We start from the raw sequence: 25492 nt of genomic DNA, 5'->3' as shown, positions 1-25492 counted from the left end.
TTTTGATGAAATTTTCAGCGTTATGCCTTCCTTTTGTATTTTTCTTGGGTGCACTGAGCTTTAAGAAAAATATAGTTGATTGTCATAGTGCTGCAAAGGTAGTCAAGACAGCCCGATCCAACGCGATATGTGACGATTATGATGGCAAAATTCATAATGACATGCAATTATTTCAGCCCTAAAATACCCCGGACTATATGTACAGCAAAAGAGTGATAATTTCTTCTTCTCTTTTTTCTTCTGAATTCACTGTTTCTAAAATATGCCTCTTAGATAATTTCATGGGTAATTCTATGTAATGATAGTAATTCTATAGCTACAAGGGCTAAAATTGCTGTAAAACTGAGAGAACCCTGCAAGGTGCCACGAAAAATGTACAATGGTTTAATTCGCGTCTACTCTCATCGCTTTTACGACCGACCCGGCTCAGATCCGACGACACTTTACTCTGGAGCTCTGCCCAAATGCAGTAGTACAGTGTATACATGTAATGCCGTGTGTCACTTCAGTGTGTATTTACTATGTATACGATCACGACCAGCCAGCCGTATACCGTATCGTACGGACGATAATCGTACAGCTTTGAGAGGCTGTGTTGTTATTGAGGTTGCACGGATATAGTCGGGCAACATTGCCTGTTACTAAATTTTCACAAGATGGCCACACCGGCAACTTCGTTTTTTGGTCGTCAAGTGGACTTGAATCCCGTAAGAGACAGTGGGATGGATGCACATGGGCACACATTTGTGAAAAAGACTTTTCATAAGCCAACATTTTGTCACCATTGTACGGATATGTTGTGGGGATTCATTGGACAGGGTTACATATGCGAAGGTACGTACGTATAGTGTCACTATGTATACTATACTATTGGTTGATTTAATACACTGTTGTAGTATATATATGTCCTTCTTATTCTGATTTAGTTTAGGTGAAATCATTGTAAAAAAGAGTTAGAGCTACATGTACTTGACTGCCTGAATCCCTATGATTCTGTTTTTTATGATGTATAACACTTAACATTGCAATAAAATTTGAGAGGATTATAAATTCAATTTTCATAAATTTGTACACAGATGTCGAGTATACACTGTGTAGCTACAAATGATAATAATTGACTATAAATCGCAACCTGAATTAAAGTGATAAGATCAGTTGCACTGTCAACAAGTAACATCGTTGGTGTGTGTAATATTGCCCTACATGTTCACATGCAGTTTAAATTAAATTTTAAAATAGAATACCTGTGGAAGATTGAGCTTGAACATAAGCTAGACCTGGAAAGGTGGCTGCATGCTGCAGCTTTCTACATTTTTCGAGTACATCCAGCAGTAAAGTAATAGGGTAATATAATTTGGGTGAAATGCTCTACGTCTATGAGGATCAGTGTGGGAGGGGTATAGGATTTCACAGGACGATCTTGGTTGGAACTTTGCATGGAGTAAATTTTTTAGTCAAATAGTAATTCCTGATTCCTGAAGTAGTGGAAGCTTAATCAGTGGAGTGGAAGGTTTAAACATCTGTTGGACAAGATTTGGTGGGGGGGGGGGGGGGGGAGCAGGCGCGCCGGAATACTTTCAGTTTTTGGGGGGCAAAATCCCGAAGGGGGCACAATATTTTTGACAGCGTGAGATACTGGAGCGATCGAGCGGGAGAGGGTGTGGGACCCCCCACGGTAAGGACTTTGTGTAAAAATGGTTCGTTTCTAAGAGCATTCAAAAATAAATTTCTTGAGAATCAAACATAGAATTCACTACGAAAGACTATACTCACAATTTATGAGAACCTATGAAATCTACGAGCAAAACGATCGCTTCGGAATGTGGTTTTCTTGTCTGATCAATTAAATTACGTATTGACTCAACATACCAGAAATTGCATTTTTCATGCAATATCCTTTCACAAATATGTACATGTACATCTACATACATGGACGACGTGAGAGAGCACAATCATCATAAGTTTTAAGTAATTTCTGTCCGAAAAAAAGGAGTGTATTAAGCAGAAGAAGCGTAACAACAGAAACAAAAGAAATTCTAATGAATGTCTCTTCAAATTAAAAATGTCATACTGTTCTGACGTGGCAGACGTCGATAAGCACTTAAATACCCCTTCTATGCAAATCATTTCTGACATCAGCGTTGGAGATACATGTAGTCCCTGATTATCCATACATTGGCAATACGTTTCATATTTTGTAATTGGAGGAAAAAGAAATATGACAAGCTTAATTGTCTAACAGTTTAAAACTTTTCGGAAAATTATTAAAGTTGAAAACATTCATTACTTGATTTATGTGTTTCCTTCTGATGTTTTGTATGGCTGGGAAGCACTTTTGGATGACTCCTTCAAAATCTTCTTTTTTCATATGATATTTTCTGGGGAAAATTTGACCATAACTAGGAAATGATGACTATCAAATCAGGAAATATTCATTTGTAAATAATCATGAACTGCATAACAAACTACCGCAGTTCATAATGTACATTATGTAACATTATTTAGAAGAAAACATTTACATAGCGGATATGGTTGACGGTACACCATGTGGAGTTTTCGAAAAAGTGGATAGAGGAAGAACTAAAAATTGATAGTTGAGGAAATGGATAGTTGTGAGTTGATAGTCAAGTAATTTTTTGCTTAAATAATGGTAGTCCTGAAAAAAGACAGTAAACCAGAAAAGGTAGAAGAGGATTGAGTATTTGATAGATACATGTAAGTACTCCTGCTCTGCACTCCATTCGCCGACTCAAGCTAGCATCTTCTCATTTATCCTACATACATGTATAATCCAACTACTCAAGCCTCTTTAACTCTTTAACATTTTCTGTTTTACAGTCATTTTCAGATTCCATATGTTGCTCGAGTAACTAGCGTTCACGCGCGTTGGTGATATCGGGTCCGGTCTGAGCGTTTCTGGGCGACCGCGCGTTTGTTAGCCGACACAGCCAGCATGCATTGGTGAACCACTTTCAATTTGCCATTTGGTTTTAGTCTGAAATGTATTTATTAAAAGGTTAAACGTTATCACACTGTATTAAGATGGAAAAGGGGCTTATCAATGGTATGTTTCACAGAGGGACATGTTCATCAAAAGACGCCAGGCTTACTATGATACGTCCCGTAGGTTAAATTTTTTCAATTTTGACAATGGAAATGACCATTTTTAGGCAGAAAAGTGCCTTCATCGTTTATAATTCATCATTTTTCTACTTTAGGGGGGCACATGGGGGGGGCAAAATCTTGTTTTGCCCCCCAAAAATTTTATTCGGGGGGGGGGGCAAGTGCCCCCCTACCCCCCCCCCCCCCGCTTTCGGCGCCTTTGGGGGGGAGAGACTTAAAACCTCCATTTCTCAATGAACATAAAGTTTCACAAGTTCAAACTGTCTAGATAATTATCAATTATCATTTCTAAGTAAAGAAAGGAAAACTACAGAAGTCCTTCATTTGATGTTATGTGATGGGGCATTTGTGCATTATAACACAAATTTGTTTTTATATTTTTCCCCAAGAAATATAAATTAACTACATTGTTGGCCTGTATTGAGTTAGGATAACCTGGTACTGAGTCAATGCTGAGAAATACAATTGATTATTTTAGGTTGTTTAAAGAACTAGGCCTATCTATTTACAGTACGTATCAAGACACTTGTCTCTGGGCCTGTAGGTAAATAAACAGGGAAGAAAATATATAGACTGTCCATATTTGCCCAGATATAGGCCTACTGTGTACAAGGTTGTAAATTGCACTCAGCAACTTCCAAATCCAAATTCATGATGGACCCGAGATGTAGAATGGCAAATAGTTATGAAAGAACCACTCTGATTGGTCTCTGGTCAGTGCTTTGAAAAAGTCCACATATACACTTGATGATCTTGTGTCTTGTGTCCATCCCCTGGAAATGAACAGGTAATTCAGTGTATTCTTCTTGCTATCATGATCATAATCATAATTTGCTTCATGTTTATGCCTAGAGCTCTTTTTTTCATTTTAAGCCCATCTTAACGTTTACAATGAACGCATGACTGAGTTAGAACAATAGAAAGTGATCAAAGCAACCAAAGTTTCATTTGCACGAGCAAATTATGATTTTGAGCGAATTTTTCGGGCTTTTGCCGCTATCTATTCGTAAACATAGTTCATAATGTAAATGTAATACTTTCTTGTTATGAGTATGAGACCTTATAAGTGTAAGATATGAATTATGCATGGTCAAGAAATAGTTGCATGAAGAAAACGTGCTAAAATGTCAAGTTCATCCCAGATAAATGTTGGTTTGAATATATAACAAACCTGTGTCTATTTGAAAACACTGAAAATTTCATCAAAATTGGATGTAAAATAAGAAAGTTTATATGACATTTTCAAGTTTTGCTGATTTTCGCAGCACAACACAGTGATAAGAGAGTCAAATCATGTGTGCATGTACATACATGTATAATTCACTATTTCTTTTTTGCTTTTTTTGTTATTTGAATTATAATACAATATTTCTATTTTTAATTTTTTTATAGATTTGACAATATGGACCAACTTGACCTAACCACAAAGATAGTTTTACATGATCTGGGAGGAATAAAACTTACTTTTACATGACAGAGAAAAAAGAAAGAAATAAAAGGTTCAAAACAGAAAGAGAAGGGGGTTGGAAGTCTTGTAAATTTATAGAAATTACTGTTACTGGTATACATGTAGTTTGTACATTTTAAGTGAAAGATGTCTTTATAATGTCAGTGCATTGAGTAATAATAGTAAACAATACCATGCAACTTTGTCTGAACTGTGTGTGAACTGAGAAAAAAAAAACTACAAAATTATGTAAATATTATAATGCTGGACATCAATGTATCTGTAAGCAAGAACAAAGGAATTCAGTGACCAGAATTTAAACAACATGGATCCAATCCTTACTCTAAAGGGCTTGTATTCAGGTCAACGTTAATGTTTTGTACAGTATGTGCAAGACTTTTTTATGACACATAATTCTGCAACCGTTATCACTTTTCAACCAAGCTTGGAAGATAGATGGACTTCGGGGACCTGCATGGTAGGCTGCAGTCAGAGGTCACATGGTAAGGTCAAAGGTCATTTTCATGTCAATGTCAAAGTTTACATGCAAGACTCTCTTGTGGCACCTACATGTAACTCCGCAACCATAAGTCACTTTTCAATCAAACTAGAGTTTGATTGAAAAGTGACTTATGGTTACAGAGTTAGGTGCCATAAGAGAGCTATGATAGATGGACTTGGGGGACCTGCGTGTTATGCTCCAGCCAGAGGTCACATGGTAAGATCAGAGCCTTCAGAGGTCATTTTCAAGTCAACGTAAAAGTTTACAATGTACGTGCAAGATTATGACAAATAACTCCGCAACCGTAATAAATTTTTCACCCAAACCGGGTTGTAGATGTACATGTACTTACATGTAGGAGACCTGCATATCATGGTGCAGTCAGAGGTCACATGGTATTCAAGTCAAAGGTCATTTTTTCGAGGTCATTGTTATGACATAACGCTGCAACCGTAAGTCACTTTTGAACCAAACTTACATGTAGGTTGTACTGTACTTGGGAGACCTGCATGTTATTGTGTTCAGAGTTCACATGGTAATTAAGGTCAAAGGTCATTTTGAGGTCGACATTAAAGACTACATGAAAGACTCTTCCAGCTATATTCCATCTCATTTATTTTACAATGAACTTTGGATTCAATTCTGTTTACTTTCATAAGTGGGCGAGACACAACATCACTTATGCCTTGGGCTACAAATCATTTTTCAATATTAATACATCTTTAGCCTAATACTACAGTGTAGATAGATAAGAAGTAACAAATTAAAAACTTTAATTTTTGTACAATACTATTTAATGTATAAAACTTTAATACATACAACAAACAACTGGGACATACATTTAAGCTTAATCAAGTTTTCCTGAGCATATTGCCTTAGTTTCAGGTCACATGACCGAGGTGAAAGGCCATTTAGGGTCAATCAACTTAGACCATGTTGGGGGAGTCAACATCAAAATCTTTATCAAGGTTAAGTTTTTTAAATGTCGTCATAACCTTAAAAGTATATGAACCTAGTTCATGACACTTTGAAATAAGGATGATGAAGTATTACTGAATGTTCGCCTGAATTTCAGGTCACATGACCAATGTCAAAGGTCATTTAAGGTCACAGAACTTTGGCCAAGTTGGGGGTATATATTTAATTCATATTGTTTAACTTTCTTTGAAAGTTTATTGATTACATGTAATTTATTAAGTATCACTGACAAGTCTTACAGTACATGTAGGTCTCATGATCAAGGTCAAATGTCATTAAGGATCAATGAACATAGTATTGTATCATTATATGAATGGTGTTTTCTCATTTTGTGAATGATTATTTTAGTTTTCTAAGTCAGCACTACTGCTATATTGAATCACGTACATGTAATGTACATTGTAGGCGAGATTCACTTGGACACTTGTTTTTATTTTTTATTTCTTTATTTTCTCTTTTATATTTCAAAATTTCTTCCAGTGAAAATTTTGGAAAAATGAATGGATCAATTGAATTAATTTTATATGAATTAAATGTTAATGTTTATGACTCATTTGACTGGTACCTTGATCTATCTACATGTACATGTATGAAGTTTTGAAGAACTTTATTAATGTGATGTATTATTATGCAGAAGTTATGGCATTTATGAAGTCAGTGTATGGGTAAGAGTGGAAATTAGAATTTTCCAGGTCTTACAGGCTTAAAGGACAATTCCACCCCAACAAAAACTTGATTTGAAAAAAAAAGTAAAATTCAACAAGCATAACACTGAAAATTTCATCAAAATCGGATGTAAAGAAAGTTATGGCATTTTAAAGTTTCGCTTATTTTCAACAAAATAGTTATGTGAACGAGCCAGTTACATCCAAATGAGAGAGTTGATGACATCAATCACTCACTATTTCTTTTGTATTTTATTATATGAAATAGGAAATATTTTTATTTTCTCGTCATTGTCATGTAAAATGAAGTTTCATTCCACCCTGAACACGTGGAATTCCATTATTTTAACATTTTGTGCTTCAGGCAAGGAGGTCCTAATCGTCAAATTCATAAAATTTGAAATATTGTATAATTCAAACAATAAAAAACAAAAGAAATAGTGAGTGAGTGACATCATCGACTCTCTCATTTGGATTTAACTGGCTCGTTCATATAACTATTTTGTTGAAAATAAGCGAAACTTTGTAATGTCATAACTTTCTTATTTGACATCCGATTTTGATGAAATTTTCAGCATTGTGCTTGTCTGATTTTTCTCTATTCATTCAAATCAACATTTTTCTGAGGTGGACTTGACCTTTAAGCATTCAAGATATCGTTTCCTCAATATTTGGTAATATTTGAGAAGTTCTCGAGAAATACTTCAAAAAGAATTGTTTGAACAAAAAAGTCAATTTGGTAGGAGATCAAAACGCGTAGGGGAAGGCGGGGTAAGTTGAGCATAGGAGCAAGTTGAGCCACTACCTCCAGGCCAATAATGAATTAGTCAGACATTGTGGTGGTGTCATGTATTGATGACCCATTATAACCCTTTACCCCACCAAATTATTTTTGACTTTGAAACAAAAAAATTACTTTTTTAGAGGGAAAAATACAAATTTCAGCCAAAAGAGTAAAAAGGATGTAAAATTGATCAGTGTTTTTTACCCACACACGTCTTTAAATAAAATAAAGAAATAAGAACAATATTGTCAGTGTAGGTATGGATCTTCATTCTTGTTATAGTCTTTACATGATGGATGCATGAGAAATGTGTGGATGTCATAATATCGCATTAAGTTTGGACTGGGGTACTTTGAGCCAGCCAACAAGGGGCAAGTTGAGCCATGGTAATTCTTATGGTAATGTATGATAAAAAATAAAAAAATCTTGGAAAGCCATTGATATGCAGCCAGTAAGGTGCAAATTCACATGACAGTCCTTTTACTTTTAGAGGATGTTAGTATTTACACATGTATAGAAAATTAGCAAGTGAAAAGACTTGAAATGAAAAAATGACATGTTGGTTCTTCTCACAAACATTTTGTACACAGTTTTTGAGACTCAACTTACCCCAGAAGGTGGAACAAACTGCCCCACAGATGGGGTAAGTTGAGCCATTTGACATCGGTTTTTTCGAAGGTCACAATGAATTTCAGTGTGGGGGTAAAACATTACTGTATATATAGGTGAAAAATATTTCTTAAGAATCAAATTTACAGGCAAGGTATTTATTTCTACAATATTATTAGTCATATCAATTTGAACATGCAAAATGCAAAGTGTCACAACTTACATGTACCCTGCCTTCCCCTACTAAGCAATTGACTTCCACCAAAAGTGATAGATATGTGTATAGCATGCTCATACCATCTTGACAGGGTGTGTACATGTACTCACACTGTAATTATTCTTTATTGCAATAGTTATCATCAAATGTCCTATTACATGTACGTAAAATACAGATGTTCATACTTGAGGAATATTTTTTGGTGTTGTTTGTTTTGTTATGTTTTTTTTCGATGAATTTTTCCCCCTTGTATTTCAGCACTTTATTTTGTTAAATTGGTTTAAAATGATGTGTATTTACATGTACATGTACATGTAAGGGCACAACTGGTCTTCGGGAAGTCATCTTCTCCCAGAAGTAGTGTAGTGTTCGTATGATCTTGGGTGACCCCACTGAGAGCAAGCCCATTGCGAGACCAATACCTACAGTTGTACATGTAAAGTGGGTTCTGGAAAACATTTTAGGAGAATGCTAACAAACTGATCCTCAAAACAGGTTTTAAAACTGGTTTAAGGGAAACCAGTTCAAGATAGTAGTACATGTAGAGTGAAACATGATCTGAAAATTCACAAAAAAATTGGGATTCACAGGGTACAGATTTCTTAGCGTATTTTTATGATCTGAATACATAGCAAGTATGATATTCTGGTTTAAGAAGTGGAGTGATAATTTTGCAATCTTCTTCAGAGTTAAAATAAACACCACCAAATTTGGCAAAGGTGAAAGTAAAGTGAGTCAGGTGAGATGCGAATCCTTGAAATGCCAGATCCAAAGGATCAACATACAAATTGGAAATTTATCAAGAGCCAAGGAGTATTGCTACATGTATACTGTACATGTACATTAGCAACATGTGTATTTTACACATTTTTACAATGTACATGTGTATATGTGTGGACTTCATTAATTTTGTGTTTTGAGGATCTTTGATTCTTGCTGTGTGTGAGTGGATGATTAGTACAGAAATTTATTGAAAAGAAGAGAAGATAATAATAATGATACTTATAATAATAAAAATAATAACAATAATAATAATAATACTTATTATAATGATAATAATAATAATTTTCACCCCAAAGAGTGAATTTATGGAAATGAATTTGGAGTGAAAAATTGGCGCCAAGTGGCGTATTGCAAGGGTTGGTATCTGATTTTATTATCATAATTATTATTATTATTATTATTACTATTATTATTATTATCATTATTATTCTTAGTTGAACTTTTCTTTCTTTTCCTCAAATTGTCAATGCTTTAAATGATTGAAAATCCACTATTTTACGTGCAAATTGGCAATGTTTGACAAAATACCTTATATTCAGCTTTCTTATAAATATTTGTATTTTTATTTAGTTATTCATTATTATTAAACACACCCTTTCGTCCAAACCGGGGGGGGGGGCTTTGGACGAAAGGGCGCGTTCCAGTGAACGCGACGCGACGTGGCGCTCCCAACGCACCCTTTCGGCCAAACCGGGGGGCTTTGGACGAATCTTCGTGTTCGCGTTGACGCACCCTAACGCGACAGCACCCACCCTTTCGACATAAGCCATTCTCTATTGATTCAAATCAACATTTTTCTTAGGTGGACTTGACCTTTAAAGTACAACATGCCATTATGAAACAAATTATTTCATGGAAAATCTCAATTTATGTATTTGATTTTCATAATTCTACTTCTAGGTTCTACCAATAATCCAAATCCAGACTGAGAACTGATATTTCCAATTTACTGAAATAATGTTCCTTAATGGATAAGACACCTACATGTACATGTACATTGTAGTACATGTATGGGTAATTTTCTTCCCTGATTTTCATGAAAAATATTTTTTTCAGATGATCATATTTTGTTTTCACAAAAATCTGAATATTCATCTGAACCCCTATTTGTTCTACATTGATACTAGTTCAAACTAATGGACAGAATGTACATGTACACATGTACCTCATTAAGTCATTATATGGTTTGTGAACTTTGGGGTCAATCTGATAATTCCTTCTATTAAAATTATATTGATTTTAAATTTTCCTTTTTTCTACAAATTTAGTGGAATAGTAGGCCTAAGTGCTCTTCAATAGACAACATGTAGTAATTCTCCCTTTCTCATTGTCATGAACATTCTCCTCTTAAGGCCTGGTCACACTGCCTGAGCTTTGTTGGAGCGGTCGTGGAGCGGAGAGAAAAAATAATCACCGCTCGCTACCGTTCACCATTTTCGATTTTTTTTTTTTTTTTTTTTCTATTTTTTCCCCAATTTTGAGAGCGAAATTCGACCCTCTCTCCCTACCACTCCACGACCGCTCCAACAACGCTCGGTCGGTCGGTGTGACCAGGCCTTAACTTGAGTGGGTTAGGATAAGGATCAATCATTGTTAATGAGCTATACATGTATATCATTATAATGCTTACAATCTCCTATTTCAGAAGGGCTATGTTAAAAACTAAAATATCTTTCTTGATGACTTTCAGTGAGTTTTGTGGTGCCTGGTCACATATTTTTTTTTATGTATGGTTTAAATTGAAATAGAAATTTTGAGGAATAGAATTTGGAGAAAAGTAAACTCGACTAAATAAAAATGGATAATGAAACAACAAATTTGTTGGGGTTTACCCCCACCTTATTGACAAGATGAAGCTGATTTGGTTTTTATCAGTTGGTAAACTCTCGACCTGTTAAGAAACAAATTTAAACATTGCATGATTCATTTCATTTCATTCTGAATTTACAAACAGAGTGGTAAGGGACCTAGATATTACAAGCCCTCTTTTAGATTTAAAAATATCACAATTTCTGCCCTGTTTTTTATTGTAATGAAATTATGAATATTGGGTTGATAAAAATGAGGTTTCATGCTGGTAGTTTTATTAGTTGGATGATGATAACTGACAGAAATTGAGAGGTTGTTGATTATTTGTAGAATGAAGTTAGTGCACATGATGTTAATCTGTAAAAAAAAATCTTATTTTTTGTGAATTCTATAAATAAGAACTCAGATTTGAATGGAGGATGAAATCAAACTTGGACAATTTAAAATTGAGTGCAATATGTGTGGCCAAAAAGAGCATACATGTAACACGGACAATTTAAAATTGAGTGCAATACAGTACTCTGCATTCCTACATGTACATCATTTTTCTCTTGATCATCCCTTATTTTATATTCTTGTGGACATGGCCACACGTACATGTGTATATTCCGTGTCCAGTTTGGGTAGGATAGTATACAATAAATGAATCGTGGTTGGCTACACTTTGGTTAGATTGGCCTGGTTTGAAATTATTGATAAAGCATAGTTACATATCATCCCTTTACTATAACGTCATGAAAAGCAGATGAAAATTATGAATTGTCAAAGTATTTCATTATTTGAGTTAAAATGCATTATTCAAGTAAAATAGTCATTCATGTATATATTAGTTGAAAATATTGTTTTATGAATATCTTCAAAATTCACATTTTCGGTGCATTATTTTTATTGCGAATTTACCGATTTTGTGCTTTTAAGCTTTCAAATTTAATAGCTAATGTGAATAAATTTCCTTGACCCAAACTTCCTGTATGAATTAAATCAGAACACCTTTTCCCATAGTTTATTTCATGCTCTACACTTATTTCTTTTTTTGACATGTTCAAATGGTTGATCTGAAAGTAAAAAAGAATTGCATTCTGATTTTCCACTTTTTTCTCACCTGTACAAGTCTATTTTGCTTGAGTCATTTTTTTCCTACATAATAATGTCAGAAGATTTGATGAAAAGTGCATTTCCCGAAATATCCAAATTAAATTCAACCTAATTTCATTAATTTTGCCTTGCTTGACCCCTGACCTTTTGATAGCAGCGATGGATGGGCATGTAAGATAAGGTCTTCTCTCTCTCTTTCTAGGAGACAGCTTCAGTATTATGCATAGTTTATTAGAATGTAGTCATGCCTCTGAACTATAGAGCATGGTCCAGAATGAAAATTACTTTGGGAAAGGTCACTGCTGAAATTAGAAGAAAGGGAAAAGATAGAGGATATTATAAATCTTATTGGAATTACCTTTTTCTACTTGTGCATTAAATGTTGGCTATTCCAACTATGCGGGGAGGGGGTAGGGTTTTCAATGAATATGATGTATGAAAACTGAGATATTTCAATTGTCTTGCTTACATGTACATGTGCACATGTAGCTTTTATAGAATTTCTAGACATTACCAATACTGAATGAATTGATAAAACATTCAGTACATGTCTCATATTTATTTTAGTTGCTAAGTACATATTTTTAGTTTTACATGAATTGACATGCACATGGAGGCGTACATGTACAGTAGTTGAGATAATCCAGATTCATGTATAAAACACCCATTCCACAAGATGACAATTTTCAGTGATCTTGAAGACTGCTGTAAGACCTTGCCAGTTTCTGGTCTTTCAGAAGTCCTTCAAAGGTCTCCTCTTTGGAATGGGGTCCTTAAAGGGGAAGTTCACCCTGACAAAAAGTTTGTTGTAAAAATAGCAGAATAAAATAGTAAAAAATATTGCCGAAGGTTTGAGAAAAGATCATCAAATACTTAAAAAGTTATTAGAATTTCAATTATTTGATTTATGACGTCATATGCGAGCAGCATTCCTACATAGCGAATGGTAAAAAATCGATGAAATGTCATTTTCTCAGAAAATTGAAAATGGTTTTTCACTGTACCTTTTGTATATCAATAGACAAATCATTTCACACCCGATCATGAATAGAAAACAAAATCAAGTCATCAGGAACCATACAAAATTTGAAATTCATGCATTTTATATTACATAACACATGGGGCAGCTGCTCGTTTATGACGTCACAAATCCAAATTTTTGAACTCTAATAACTTTCTTACTCTTTAACGGATTTTCCTCAAACCTTTTCCAATATTTTTTACTGTTTTTTCTGCTATTTTTACAACAAGGTTTTCTTCAGGGTGAACTTCCCCTTTAATTCTCTAACTCAACAACATACAGGTATGTAGATTTCTAATAACATATGTAACTGGCTGACCCCAAAAAAAAAACGGAAAAGGAGAAAAAGAGGGAAGAGGAACGTAGTGGGAAAGAAGAAATTATTATTCATTATAATGGTATATTACATTATAATCATGTTACATGTATGTTATATTACATAGGAAACATTTTTATCATAACTTTATGAAACAAAAAAAAACAACACTTGAGCCTGTATACAGAAACAAATGTAAAAGGTTGGTTCTAAGAGTGATAGCAATGAATTTAACCTTTTTACATGAATCAAAAGATTCAATTACTCATATGCATGTACATGCATGTACATGTACATACAGTATGTAATTTTAACACAGTTTATGAGGGTTATCCTTCGCCAGTAGTTTGTCGTATACATGCAGATGGTGGGCATAGACCACAGGCACCCCCTCCCCCTCCATTTCATGACCAAGAAAAGAAAAGGAATGGAAAAGGGATAAATAGTGATGTTACTTCTTAATATTACCTGTACATTTGAGCCAAAAACTCACAAAATTAGATTTTCATTTTGAAAAGGTCAAAACTGTTGCTCGCTTGCTTGGGACTTTGTTTCAATGAAGTTGAACCCTTCAAAATATTTTTCACTAACTTCTCAATATTTCCTCCTGCTGAGCCAAGCTTTCATATTGATAACTCATCTCTACAAAAATTTTAGTCAAAAAAAATCTTGGTGTAATCATGCAATCCAATCTAAAATGGGACCTACATATCATGGGAATCATAAAATATATAACAGAAAGTTGTTCATGGATGTTTAGACTTTTAAAGCGATATTTGCTGTCTCTATCGAACCTGAAATTGGTATACATGATGGGCTACATCCTGTTATGGAATATTGCACCCCAGTTTTTAATGGTGGGCTTACATGTACAAGAAGCATACAGTGTACAATAAGTTTAGAACAAATTAAAAAAAGAGCTTGTACAGTTGTAGAAAAATATTCGGCCCAAACTACATTCACAGTACACAGATTATGACAGTGCTTGCCTATCATGGGAAATTCCTACTCTTAAATACAGAATTGAGAAACTCACCCTGGATTTCGTAACGTCTTTTTAACCACATATCCAACATTTAGTGCCTGATTACCTCCTCCAAAAAACAAAACCAATCTCTGACATGCTCCTACATGTAGATATTAACAATATTACAAGTTTAAAACAAATTGATTTTGCAATAGCCCCTTTATGAGGAAATCAACACTTTTATTCAATATCCGTATATTTTTAATATTCTTTTACAACTTGCTTATTTTCTTATTATTCTTTTTACCACTCTCATTTTCATTGCCTCAGTATTCTTGCTTTATCAACTATACACATATTTGTCATGTCAGTTTTTACAAAGGTTACTGCTTTTTTATGTTTGAAATATGGAATGAGTCTTTTAATTGTTTGTACTTTGTATACATGACCAATGAAGCAATTTGGCTGCATCTCATGTTTTTAATAAACCTTGAATTGAATTTTGTATTAAACAATAAGATTCACAGATGCTGTTTTGGGCTAGCAGGTTTTTTGCCATTTACACCATCGCACTTCTATCAGACAACTTTGGTAATTACATGCAATGCGTATTCTTTGCATCGTGGAATGATGTTCATCTCATGCTTACACTTATTATGCTATTGTATGTATCAAATTTAGACCAAAATTACTAACATCCAGGATTTGATGATTTCTTTCTTGTTTTCTGCAGTTTGTAACTTTGTGAGCCATGATCGATGCACGGAAGCAGGTATTTCACCATGTGCAACAATAGCAGCAGATAGGATAAAGGTATGATCATCCCAAAGTGTACAAAATGAAATCATGGTTTAAGTTTGTAGAAAAATATGGTATTGTATTTGATACACATACTGTACATGTACAGGATGAAAACAAGTTTTTAAATGATTTTAGGGCAGTATTATGGAATGTGTATTGTTGGTGTTGAGTGTGGATTCTCTTTTACATGTACTTTCCAAAAGCCATATGACTACATGAAAGAGGAAATGATACAGATGAAAGAAATAAAGGTAACCCATTACACTGTACATTGAAAAGTACATTTCAACCTTTTCCTAGGTGAGAAAGAAGACAACCACCCTTATTTTATTTTGCTGTGATGGATGCTACACGTAAGTGCATGAGAGAGAAAATTGAAAGTTTATATGCTTTCAGACTTTGATATCAGAGTCTTGATGTTAAAAGTATCTTTCCTAATTTCTTTGCTGTTGCCAAATATTCATCAGAAGGTGTTGTAATGAACTGACTTTAATGATAAAAGCTTACACATACCTTTAGATCAAGCCTTTCCAAACCTTTTTGTTGGAGAAGTGTAATGATGGCAGAAAGAAATTTGTGAGTGAAGAGAGGCAGAAATCATTTGTAGGATGTTGGTTCAGGTTTCATCTCATGAACAGAAAGTAATGGGTTCAAAGCTCAGGTTGAGTTTAATATTTGTAACGTAATTTATAAAGGCTTATTTGCTTTTTTGTATAAGATGCTGAGCATTTTTTTTTTTACTTGTAGGGGGCAATGAATACACTTTATATGTTTGTTTGTTAAATCTACGATAAATATCTGAAAATTGTATGTTTATATTCTAATTCATTACCAGATTATAAGATGTGAAATAGAAATGCAATTGGACAAGAAGGTTGGGGCACCCCCCCCCCAAAAAAAAAAGACAAGCAAAAGATCATCACTCACTGACAGGACAACATTGATCCACATCTTTCCTTAAAATCTGTTTAGCATTTTATAGTGCAAAAATGCATGTGGAGAAAGAGGGAGACAGTGGGAAAAATTGGATGTGTTTTTCATGTTAATGATGATCATACATGTCCATTGTCTGACTGTATTCTGTATTATTAGCAGATCAGTGATGTATTTTTAAAAGAAAAATAGGCTTATGTGTAATTTGGTTGGGATCCTTAACCAACCTCTCCACAGTAAAAAAAAACGATTAAAAAATAATTCTTATTCATAGAATGGATTGAAATGTGAAGGATGTACATTAGTTTGAAGCTTTCTCATAAGCAACCACTGTAAATAAACCAAATGGTAATTTTAAATGCAGTTCATAACAAAAATGAATAGATCACAGTTCAATGTGTGTTTAAATTGATATTGGCCTTTTGTAGCTTATTTGCCAAGCATACTAATTATGGCTGCAATTTATGTCTGCATTAATACACACACCAAATCTACCCTGGAAGCTCTTTCTCTCACAGCTCAACTCTACTCAGCTCAGACTGGCTGGCTGGCAGGGTTGTTCTTACAGGTAGCCTAAATAGACTTTACATATGGTTTATTAAACTGTCATCGCAAAGCCAGATACCAGACGATGCCAAAGCTTACAGTGCCGGCTATTAGTGATAACAATTACAAAGACCCACTTCTATCCTCTCTCTTTCTCTTTCATCGCCACTCTACCACAATGAAGCACCGCCTCATGTGGTCTAGCTTGACGACAGACCAAGTGATCACACACGGCAGCTATAAAAAGACTCGAGCAGCGAGGGCTAAAAATAGACCTGATATTTATGGAAGGGAGATATTTGTAGCTGCCCAGTAAAAGGAGATGCTCGGGAGATTTGACTAGTGGTGGCTGAGCGATGGCAGCACTAAGGCAGCGTAGGCAGCAATATGACACTGTGCAAACCCAGCCACCTCACACACACACCCTCTTACTCCCACACACCCACTGTAACCCTAACATACACTCATTTTCCTTTTGCTTGCACATTTTGTTCAAAGTTGGGTTCATGAAACATATATGTCTTTTAGTGGTTGTATTTTGTACTAGCAACCATCCCTTCTTACATTCAAATCATGGGTTATATTGGCCAATTTGTATTCTGCTATTTGCCTTTATTTGTATTTATTTCATGGTTTTATCCTATTGGTTATTTTACCTACTTGGATTATCACATTTTTTTATTGAAGCTGCATGGAATTTCTAATCATGACTTTCATTATTTATGATATTCGACAGTTGTACATGCACTCTACACTAATGTGATTGATATCTAGGGCATGATTATGTTCACTTTTCAAAATGAAAGGGAAGGAAGATTACATTTTGAAGATTTTAAAATATAATAAGATTGTTTTCTACTATGATTACAAATTTGGAATGTTAAATGAAAAAATATATTTTCAGCAGATTAGTTTTTTCATGGACTTACAGTCCGTAGTTTGTTTAAATAAAAGATCAATAGTAGATATTAAACTATAGTGTGATTTTGAAAATTTTGTTCTGTTTTTATTTTTAAACCTCAAGTTTGTCAGTTTCTTTGCTCCAAATAAGGAGAAAAATGGCACTAAATCTCCTTGTTATACATGTGTGAAATCATATTTAGTATAGAAATTCCATCTCGTAATGCTCACTGATAAAATAAACAATAATGTACTAAGACTAAAGGGAAAATTATAATGATACAGTATGTATGTCGCCTATTTGCTTTATGCATCGTTTAAATTCTTTCCCTTTTTATTTTCTCCATTTCGATCCTTTTATTTTAAGCTCTCTCCATTTTATTTTTTGCCATATTCCATCTCTACCTTCATGGTACACGTACACGTAGCTTACATTTTGTCTTAATGAAGAACAAATTTATATCTTCATATATACAGATATATTATGAAGTAGCTTTAAAAGATGTTTTCACTATTAAGGCATGATATGTTTAATCATCATATTATATACATGTAGTACTTTATCTTACACTCATTTTTCTGTTGGCAACCTTGGGTATTGCAATATTTTAGTTGGTTATGCAGTCCTATTTTTATAGAATAATTCATGTGCTTGAACAACACATACAATTATGTGATACACTACATGTCATGGATTTGGAAGATTTTCTATTCTGTTTTCTTTTTTCATTTTCAGTTGTTTTATGAAAGAATATACTTATATCAAAGGTGTAATTTACAAGATTGATGTCAAAGAGTTTGGTTTGAATTGTTTTTTGGTGTGGTTATAAATTGTCATCTGTTTTGAGTCAGAAAAACAGGTTTTTCCTCCTTTATTCAAACTTCATTGGGTTCTTATTACACTGCTGCCACCAATATTAACTCATGCCATTCAAAATGGTGTATCTTTGTGATCTTTTGATTATCTTTGGCATTTAAAGCAACATAACTACTTTAAACATATTATATTGTTTCTTGGTAATGTAAAAAAAACATTTCGGATTTACAATTCCATGTTCTACATGCATTATTCTTAAACCTGGAAAATGTAGCAAAAACCTACATAAAATGTTTAAAAACATGAAACATAAAGCATGAAATATGAAAGCCTAAACATAAAGCATAAAGTATAAAGCATAAAACATGAAGCACAAAACTAAGTTAAAACACAATATGTAAAATAAAAGATATAAATAGATGACAAAGTATAAAACATGTATACTAAGCATGACATACATGTAATATACAACACATAACTCTTAACATGATACACATAAACCTTAAAACATGTTACAACATAAGGAAAACAAAAAAGAAAAACATAAAAAATAGAACATAAAATGAATGTATTACATTCCCCCCGAAAAAAAAAATCTAAATGTAATCATTTCACACTCTGACAAAATAGTTTCAATTCAGGTAAGGTAGCAATCTTTTATTTCCAATGATATATACTCACCTTATTTAAATGAGTTTTGACTTTGAGAGAATTTATTTGCAATCTCTTAAGTACATGTAATGATCAAACAATGTAACATTTCAGATTCCCTGTTTTATCTCGATACTATTTATTCATTTAGCCTAAAAGTGACACATTCTGTTTTCGTTTAATTTTGGCGAATACTTGTACTTGTATTATCATCTGGTATCAGAAATAATATCTTCTTTGATTTCCTCTCTATTTTAGTCATCTTAATTAGGGAAAAACAATCATGCACTCACTGGTTTGTTTGTAGCTCTGTCCAACCTTATTACATTCAACATCTTGATGTACACACTACATGTATATCTTTATATCATTTTTTTTTCCCTCCTTGTGATGAGGCGCAAGCGACCCACACAAAAATCAATGCACGCTGTACGTTATGTAAATAGATGCGGGCAACCCTTGGTGTCTTGTTGGAAGGTTGCATTATTTAGCAAATGCCAAGGAGTAGTGGTCACACAGAGTACACACACTCCCTTCTCACAGACATCCCCCACACACATTAAAATACATGCATTGTAGTAAGCAAGCATACACAAACATACACACACACACACCCCTGATATGTCTACATGCATAGGGTATCTGGAGATAAAGATGGAGAGATGGAGAGAGGAGAAGAAAAAGGGCTCACATACACTGAAGACTGGATGTAGGTACAGCTAACACACAATCATATATATACATCATGCTGGATCCATGCCATGGAGCTACATACATACATACCCACAATGCTATAAGACCTCTGTCTCTCTTTCTCTCTCTATCCCTTTTCTTCCGATGCCTGCCTGTATATTGCTCAAATAGACATGGAATGAAACACACATGCTAAGTAGCTAAGCACATATCTGCAATGTAGAGCACACTCAATGATACAGGTAGCAAAGGAATAATGAAAAGGAAAAGATAGAGAACAAGAAGCTCTAAATAAGACTGGGGAAGATTGTTATAAAAATGGGAACATCTACATATATCTAGAGACAAAGCCACAAATGAAGGGTTCATAATGACAAAGTCCTAAAAGATAACGGAAAATATGTGTTCCTGGGTATGATCAATACAATGAGAGGAGAGAGGTGATGGGGTAATTTTGAAAATAAATTCAAAACTATTGTTATTTTCTATTTCATCTTTATAATGCTTAGGATTAAAAAAAAATCAGTCCTGCATATTTTGAAATACATGTACATACACTGTTACTTATGGCCAATGATGTACATCATACAAATTAAAAGGTATTTGAATTATTCAACAAACTAGCAATTCCCTGTAAAGAACCCCAACATGGTAATGGAATATTTGTTTAGAATTGTTCTGAGGTGTACCATTGATTGCTGCTGGACAAGTTTTGATTCCTCTACAACATTCATATCTACCCAAGATTTATACAGTGGCAGTCAGCATTCTTTGAGTGTACTTTACACTCGAATTTACTTTACACTCAAATTTACACTCTGGTCCAGAACAATAGAGTCACCAAGCCAGAACAATAGGAGAACAATAGATTCACTGGACCATATCCTTTGTTCTTGCTCGAGTGTAAAATCGAGTGTAAACTACATTATGCTAAAAAATTGCTGTCTGGGTCTTTACCTTTAATATCAAGATAAAAATGTATGGCTAAAGACTTCTTATTAGGAACATTCATTTTTGTCATAATAATACAATGGGTGGCAATTACTCGCATAACCTGTAAAAACTGGTATAGTACCCCCCTTCAAAAAAAATACTTGGAAATACTATCATTTTTATCAATGAAGTGAATAAAAAATTGCACATTATAGAATAAATGGCAAGATAAAACATGCGAAGCCCCTTCCAAAATTGGTCTTGTTCCTGTTCGGAGCCATATTATGGTCACAATGTATTCTGCTGGAAAATACAAACATTAATATTTAAGTAAACTTTACCCTTTGAAAATATTTATTTTGCCCAATTTCATTTAGTTTCTTTTATTAAAATGACACCATTATGGCTTTTTGTTGAGTGGTATGATGATTGGGATTAATTTCCTGTTAAAAATAAAAATGCCACTTGAACAAACCTTTCCTTATTTCGGTCTAATGTCTGGGCAATTATGGGTGTCAGTTATTTGGGTCATAATAAACAAAAATGATGATAAATGAAGATATTGTAGGGTAAATCAATGAACTGGGCTCTTGCATTATAGTTATGAATGATACAGTACATGTTGGTTGACTGGACGTTACATGTAGTAATACCTCAGTCACATTTCTCATACAGCGGCTGTATGTCGAGTGGAAAAACAGCCTTTTTAACATTTTTTGTACCAGCTACATGAATGTTCATGTACATATAGATATCTTGAATAAAAATTAATGAAACAGCTATTTTTGACTCGCCGTATGGCTGCCCCAGATGACATGTGACTGAGGTATTAGGCATCAGATATTTTACTGGCTTACATGTATCCCACTGCTGCCACCAAATTACCACACGTAGGATTGTTTATGTTATGATTATGGGAAAAAAAAAAATGTTCCGTGAACTCTTGTGCAGGTGGCTTATCACCACTAATTATCTGAATTCAGTTTTTTATGAAGTGTTTTTTTATATTTTTTATTGGTGCAGGAATTATAATCAAATATTGTGCTAAGTGTCCTGGTTCAAGGAGTATCTTCTTGCAAGGTCTGAACAATGGTCAATACATGCATGTAGGGCCATCCTACATAAAACCAACATTATACATGTAATGTGAAGGAATCTTTGTACAGGTCTGTGCAACGATTATCCTCATCTCATTTACTTCATTATGGAAATTTGTGTCACAATTATATATTAGCCAAAGCAACCTACGTCACCTAATGTGAAAAGCATTACTTTGGAATTCTTGTCATTTGAATTCCCCTCTGCGAGTACAGTCTATAGATGCACTGTACTGCAATTAACCATTTGTACATATCATTAACAATGATTGCTGAATTACAGGCATGAGAACCCACCTCGCGTTCTAGGATGCATACATGTGTGTACACATTGCATGCGTAGCACATTCAAGCGATTTGTTGAAGCCTTTGAATCTACATGTACATGTAGTACTTGCAAGCAAAAGAGATGATTTGATAATTAAGGCCTGGCCAACATTGCAGCATGCCATTCCTTCAGTTCAATCAATATTACACTGGAATCCCATTTTCAATGAAGCCTGAAACATCAAAGAAATAATGGTAAATCTTAAATATTGTGTAGAAATTTTCCCCTTCAAGAAGTTCTTAAGGAATTCTTGTCATTTGAATTCCTTACTTTAAACGAGGTGAAAGTAATCCAGACCTGTGAGTGTTCAGACTACATGTTACATGGATACAACATGGACAGATTTAAATTGTCTAGTTCTGTAGGTGATTAACATTTTGAATATCCCAATGATACATCTTCAACTGTGTAACTTGATCCATGCTGAATAATATATGAAATGGTATTTTATTTCTATCTTTATTTTGTTTTGATTTATTTATTTATCTATTTTATTTATTTATTTATTTTATTTATTTATTTATTTTTTTTTTTTTGGGGGGGGCTGTTATGTTTTATGTTGATAATTATGAAGGAGACTTTTTAATCTAGATATATGTTCCATAGTCTCTACATGTATGTATCAGATAACACCTTAAGGCAAATTTTTGTTCATGCATGACTACATACTATAGTGACATTTTTTTCTCAAAGGTGTAAAAAATCTGCTTTTGCCAAAATGAAAAAAATGTAATGACATCATTCAAGCAGTAGTTCTCATTTCATTGAGTAAGCCTATCAGCCTACATACATGAAAAGCTTTGATGTATCAGTTGATTCCATTTGATAATTTTTTTTCTTTTTATGCATGTTTATGAATAGGTAATGTGTAATCACTTTATTTGTTTTGAGAACTTGGCCAGACATTTGACTTGACGTACACAAAAGCGATTCAGTCAAGAAGAAGGGTTCTTTTTCAAAATTGATATTTTCTCATTCTCGGACATACACACACCTGAAACTGATCCTTATTAATAATGCTGGTATTGTAATTTAGTAAAATTTCGATCATTTGATTTATGGGTGCTTACATTAATTGTGTAGTTTGTGTAATATTAATGATAATATTACATCAATTTTTTTAACCCATTAGGCCTATATATACAAAAGTTGCAAGAAAAGAAGAAGATACATGTACATGTAGATTAAAGGTTCAAGTAGGAAAGGTGCAAAGAAGTCCTGTGTACATACATGTACATGACGTAAACAACATGAACAAATATGCAATGTGTAGTAAACAACAAATATGAATGGCAAAACATCAATACTGCAACTACTTACAAGTACATGTACGGTATAGAAATAATTTGAATCATACAGAATACAATAGATTGATATGTGAATCATTTTAATCAATATTAATACTTTACAATTAGTGGTTTGCCCACTTGTTTGTGTGTAAAGGACGGGTGTTCTGGTGTTTATTCAGGCTACTCATGTTACAATCAGTAAATCATGTATCTTAAAGTAATAAAGCTTGGTAGAAGAAAGACCCCAAAAATCAATCAATTCATCATTGAATTGCAATGGAGTCGTACAATAAGTTTTTATTTGTCAATCTGTACTTTTAACCATATAAAGTGTGATGCAAGATTGCAGGTAGGGCCTACATTTATGAAAGTAGTAAACTCTTCAGTGAAGTCTTACAAATATTGATGGCAGCCATATTCCTCACTATTCTCTCCTCTTTCTGCTATGTCATGCTCATATTTGTGTGTGAGAGGTTACTTTCATTTTTCCATGTGTTCCAATTCCATCAGCAGTTTAAATCTAGTTACGCTTTTATAAATTGTAAAATGCAAGATCGGCCAGTAATTTTACAGTGAAAGTTGCGAGAAGGGCGCTGACAAGAAGGTTTCCCTCGGGTTTAGTTTCTCCTAACTTAAACAGATAAATGTTGTGTGATACACTGACACCTGCCTAGGATTTATTGATATTAATCAATAAATACATTTGGAATGAAAACAAAAGTTAGATACGTTATCCTATTGTTGTTTACACTCAAACAGATATTTATTAAGATAATGCAAAAAAATGTAAAGGGAAAGTTTTGAAGCAAATCCTTCACCAAAATTAAATTTGCTGTAATTTATTTCAAGGAAGAAAATTATTTTTCCTTCATTTAAAGAAAACATATTATATATCATGGTTTCATGTACCTGTATTTTAGTTCACACACTAAATACAAGGACATTTTTAAGAATGGAGATATCCACAACTTTCTAATTCAGTAACTTCGTTATTTTTTAAACCAAACAACCAAATTTGGTGAAAACGTATGTTTTATTGATTTCTTTCACTGTTAAGTCCCAAATAGGCTTTCATTTATTTTGTTTTTGCTCAATACTATGTCAATTATTGTTTTGTGTTGCATGCTTTGTTTTAATTTTCAATCTTAACACATCTTTTAAGTCATTTTATTTTAATTAGGACCCCATAGAAGAACAGTGTTTTTTTTTTAAATATCACTGAAATGGGTTATCCTCCATTGTAAATATTTTCATGATTTTCATGTATTTTATTTATGATTTTTATATGGAAATAAAAACAAACAACAAATTCATTTTCATTCTTGAGTATCCCCTCTGTATTCATCCCAGTGCTGCCTTTGAATAAAGTAGAATGGGTGAGTGCGTTTAAACACAGAACGCATTATCCAGACCTAGAGAGCAATGAATAGATATGTATTCTCATATGAAATGAGTAGCGACAGGCGGAATGCATAGGAAGCAAGCCTAGCATGATTCTCATTATTCTGACCAATCTACTTGTTGAAAGGGGGACTGACTTACTTCTCCACCAACTAACTAGCTAGCCAGTCAGAGTCTGGTTAAATGCTTTTCATTTAGATGGCATATAGTACATGTACAAATTATTACATGAAGAGTATAATGGCATGATCATTTTCTTGATAAAATTAATTGTTGTATTACATGTATGTTGTACATGCTTCTTTTGAAACCAGACTTGAAATATGACATCAGTTAATGAGATTTTGTCTGAGATGCATTATTCAAAGTGCATATCACTGCTCTTTATACTCCTTAGTTAATGCAAGTCTACAGTACAGACTGTGGCTGAAGAGGGCCATTCAGCCCAAGAATGGAGAATAAATAAATCATAAAAATAAATAAGTGTAACTGACAAATTTCACTGTAGAATCAGTGTATAGTTTAATAGTTGGCCAGTTGCAATCTTGTTGATCGAACTACTAACTTCAGTTTTATCCAATGCTTCCAATACCCCTTTCACAAACTCATCCTCCAATTGTCCGCCTAAGAGTAATGCGGACAAGTCAATAAAAATTGCGTACACAAACTCTGAAAATAATGCACACTTTTTTTTACGAGCGCCCGTCCTGAAAAAGGCAGATAATCGTCATGACAACTGCACACGCCCCTCTGAGTTTATTCAAGCTATGATAAGCAAACTGGCCAT

At 33.8% G+C, this 25492-nt stretch overlaps 1 protein-coding gene across 5 annotated transcripts in view; it reads left to right on the top strand.

Annotated features, from left to right (window-relative positions):
- The first annotated feature begins 406 nt into the window (after window positions 1–406).
- Window positions 407–25492, top strand: part of LOC121427055 (diacylglycerol kinase theta-like) — a 74275-nt gene continuing 49189 nt past the window's right edge. The window contains exons 1-2 of one of the 5 annotated variants that reach the window (XM_041623390.1): window positions 407–834; window positions 15050–15129. In XM_041623390.1, the coding sequence (XP_041479324.1) occupies window positions 657–834; window positions 15050–15129 (258 nt within the window). In that variant the 5' untranslated portion in view covers window positions 407–656. The remainder of the gene's footprint in view (window positions 835–15049; window positions 15130–25492) is intronic. The other 4 variants (XM_041623392.1, XM_041623393.1, XM_041623394.1 and 1 more) reach the window with 4 other exon arrangements.

This window comes from Lytechinus variegatus, chromosome 1 (assembly GCF_018143015.1).
Source record: "Lytechinus variegatus isolate NC3 chromosome 1, Lvar_3.0, whole genome shotgun sequence".
Lineage (NCBI taxonomy): Eukaryota > Metazoa > Echinodermata > Echinoidea > Temnopleuroida > Toxopneustidae > Lytechinus > Lytechinus variegatus.
This window is presented reverse-complemented; position numbering and strand designations above follow the sequence as displayed.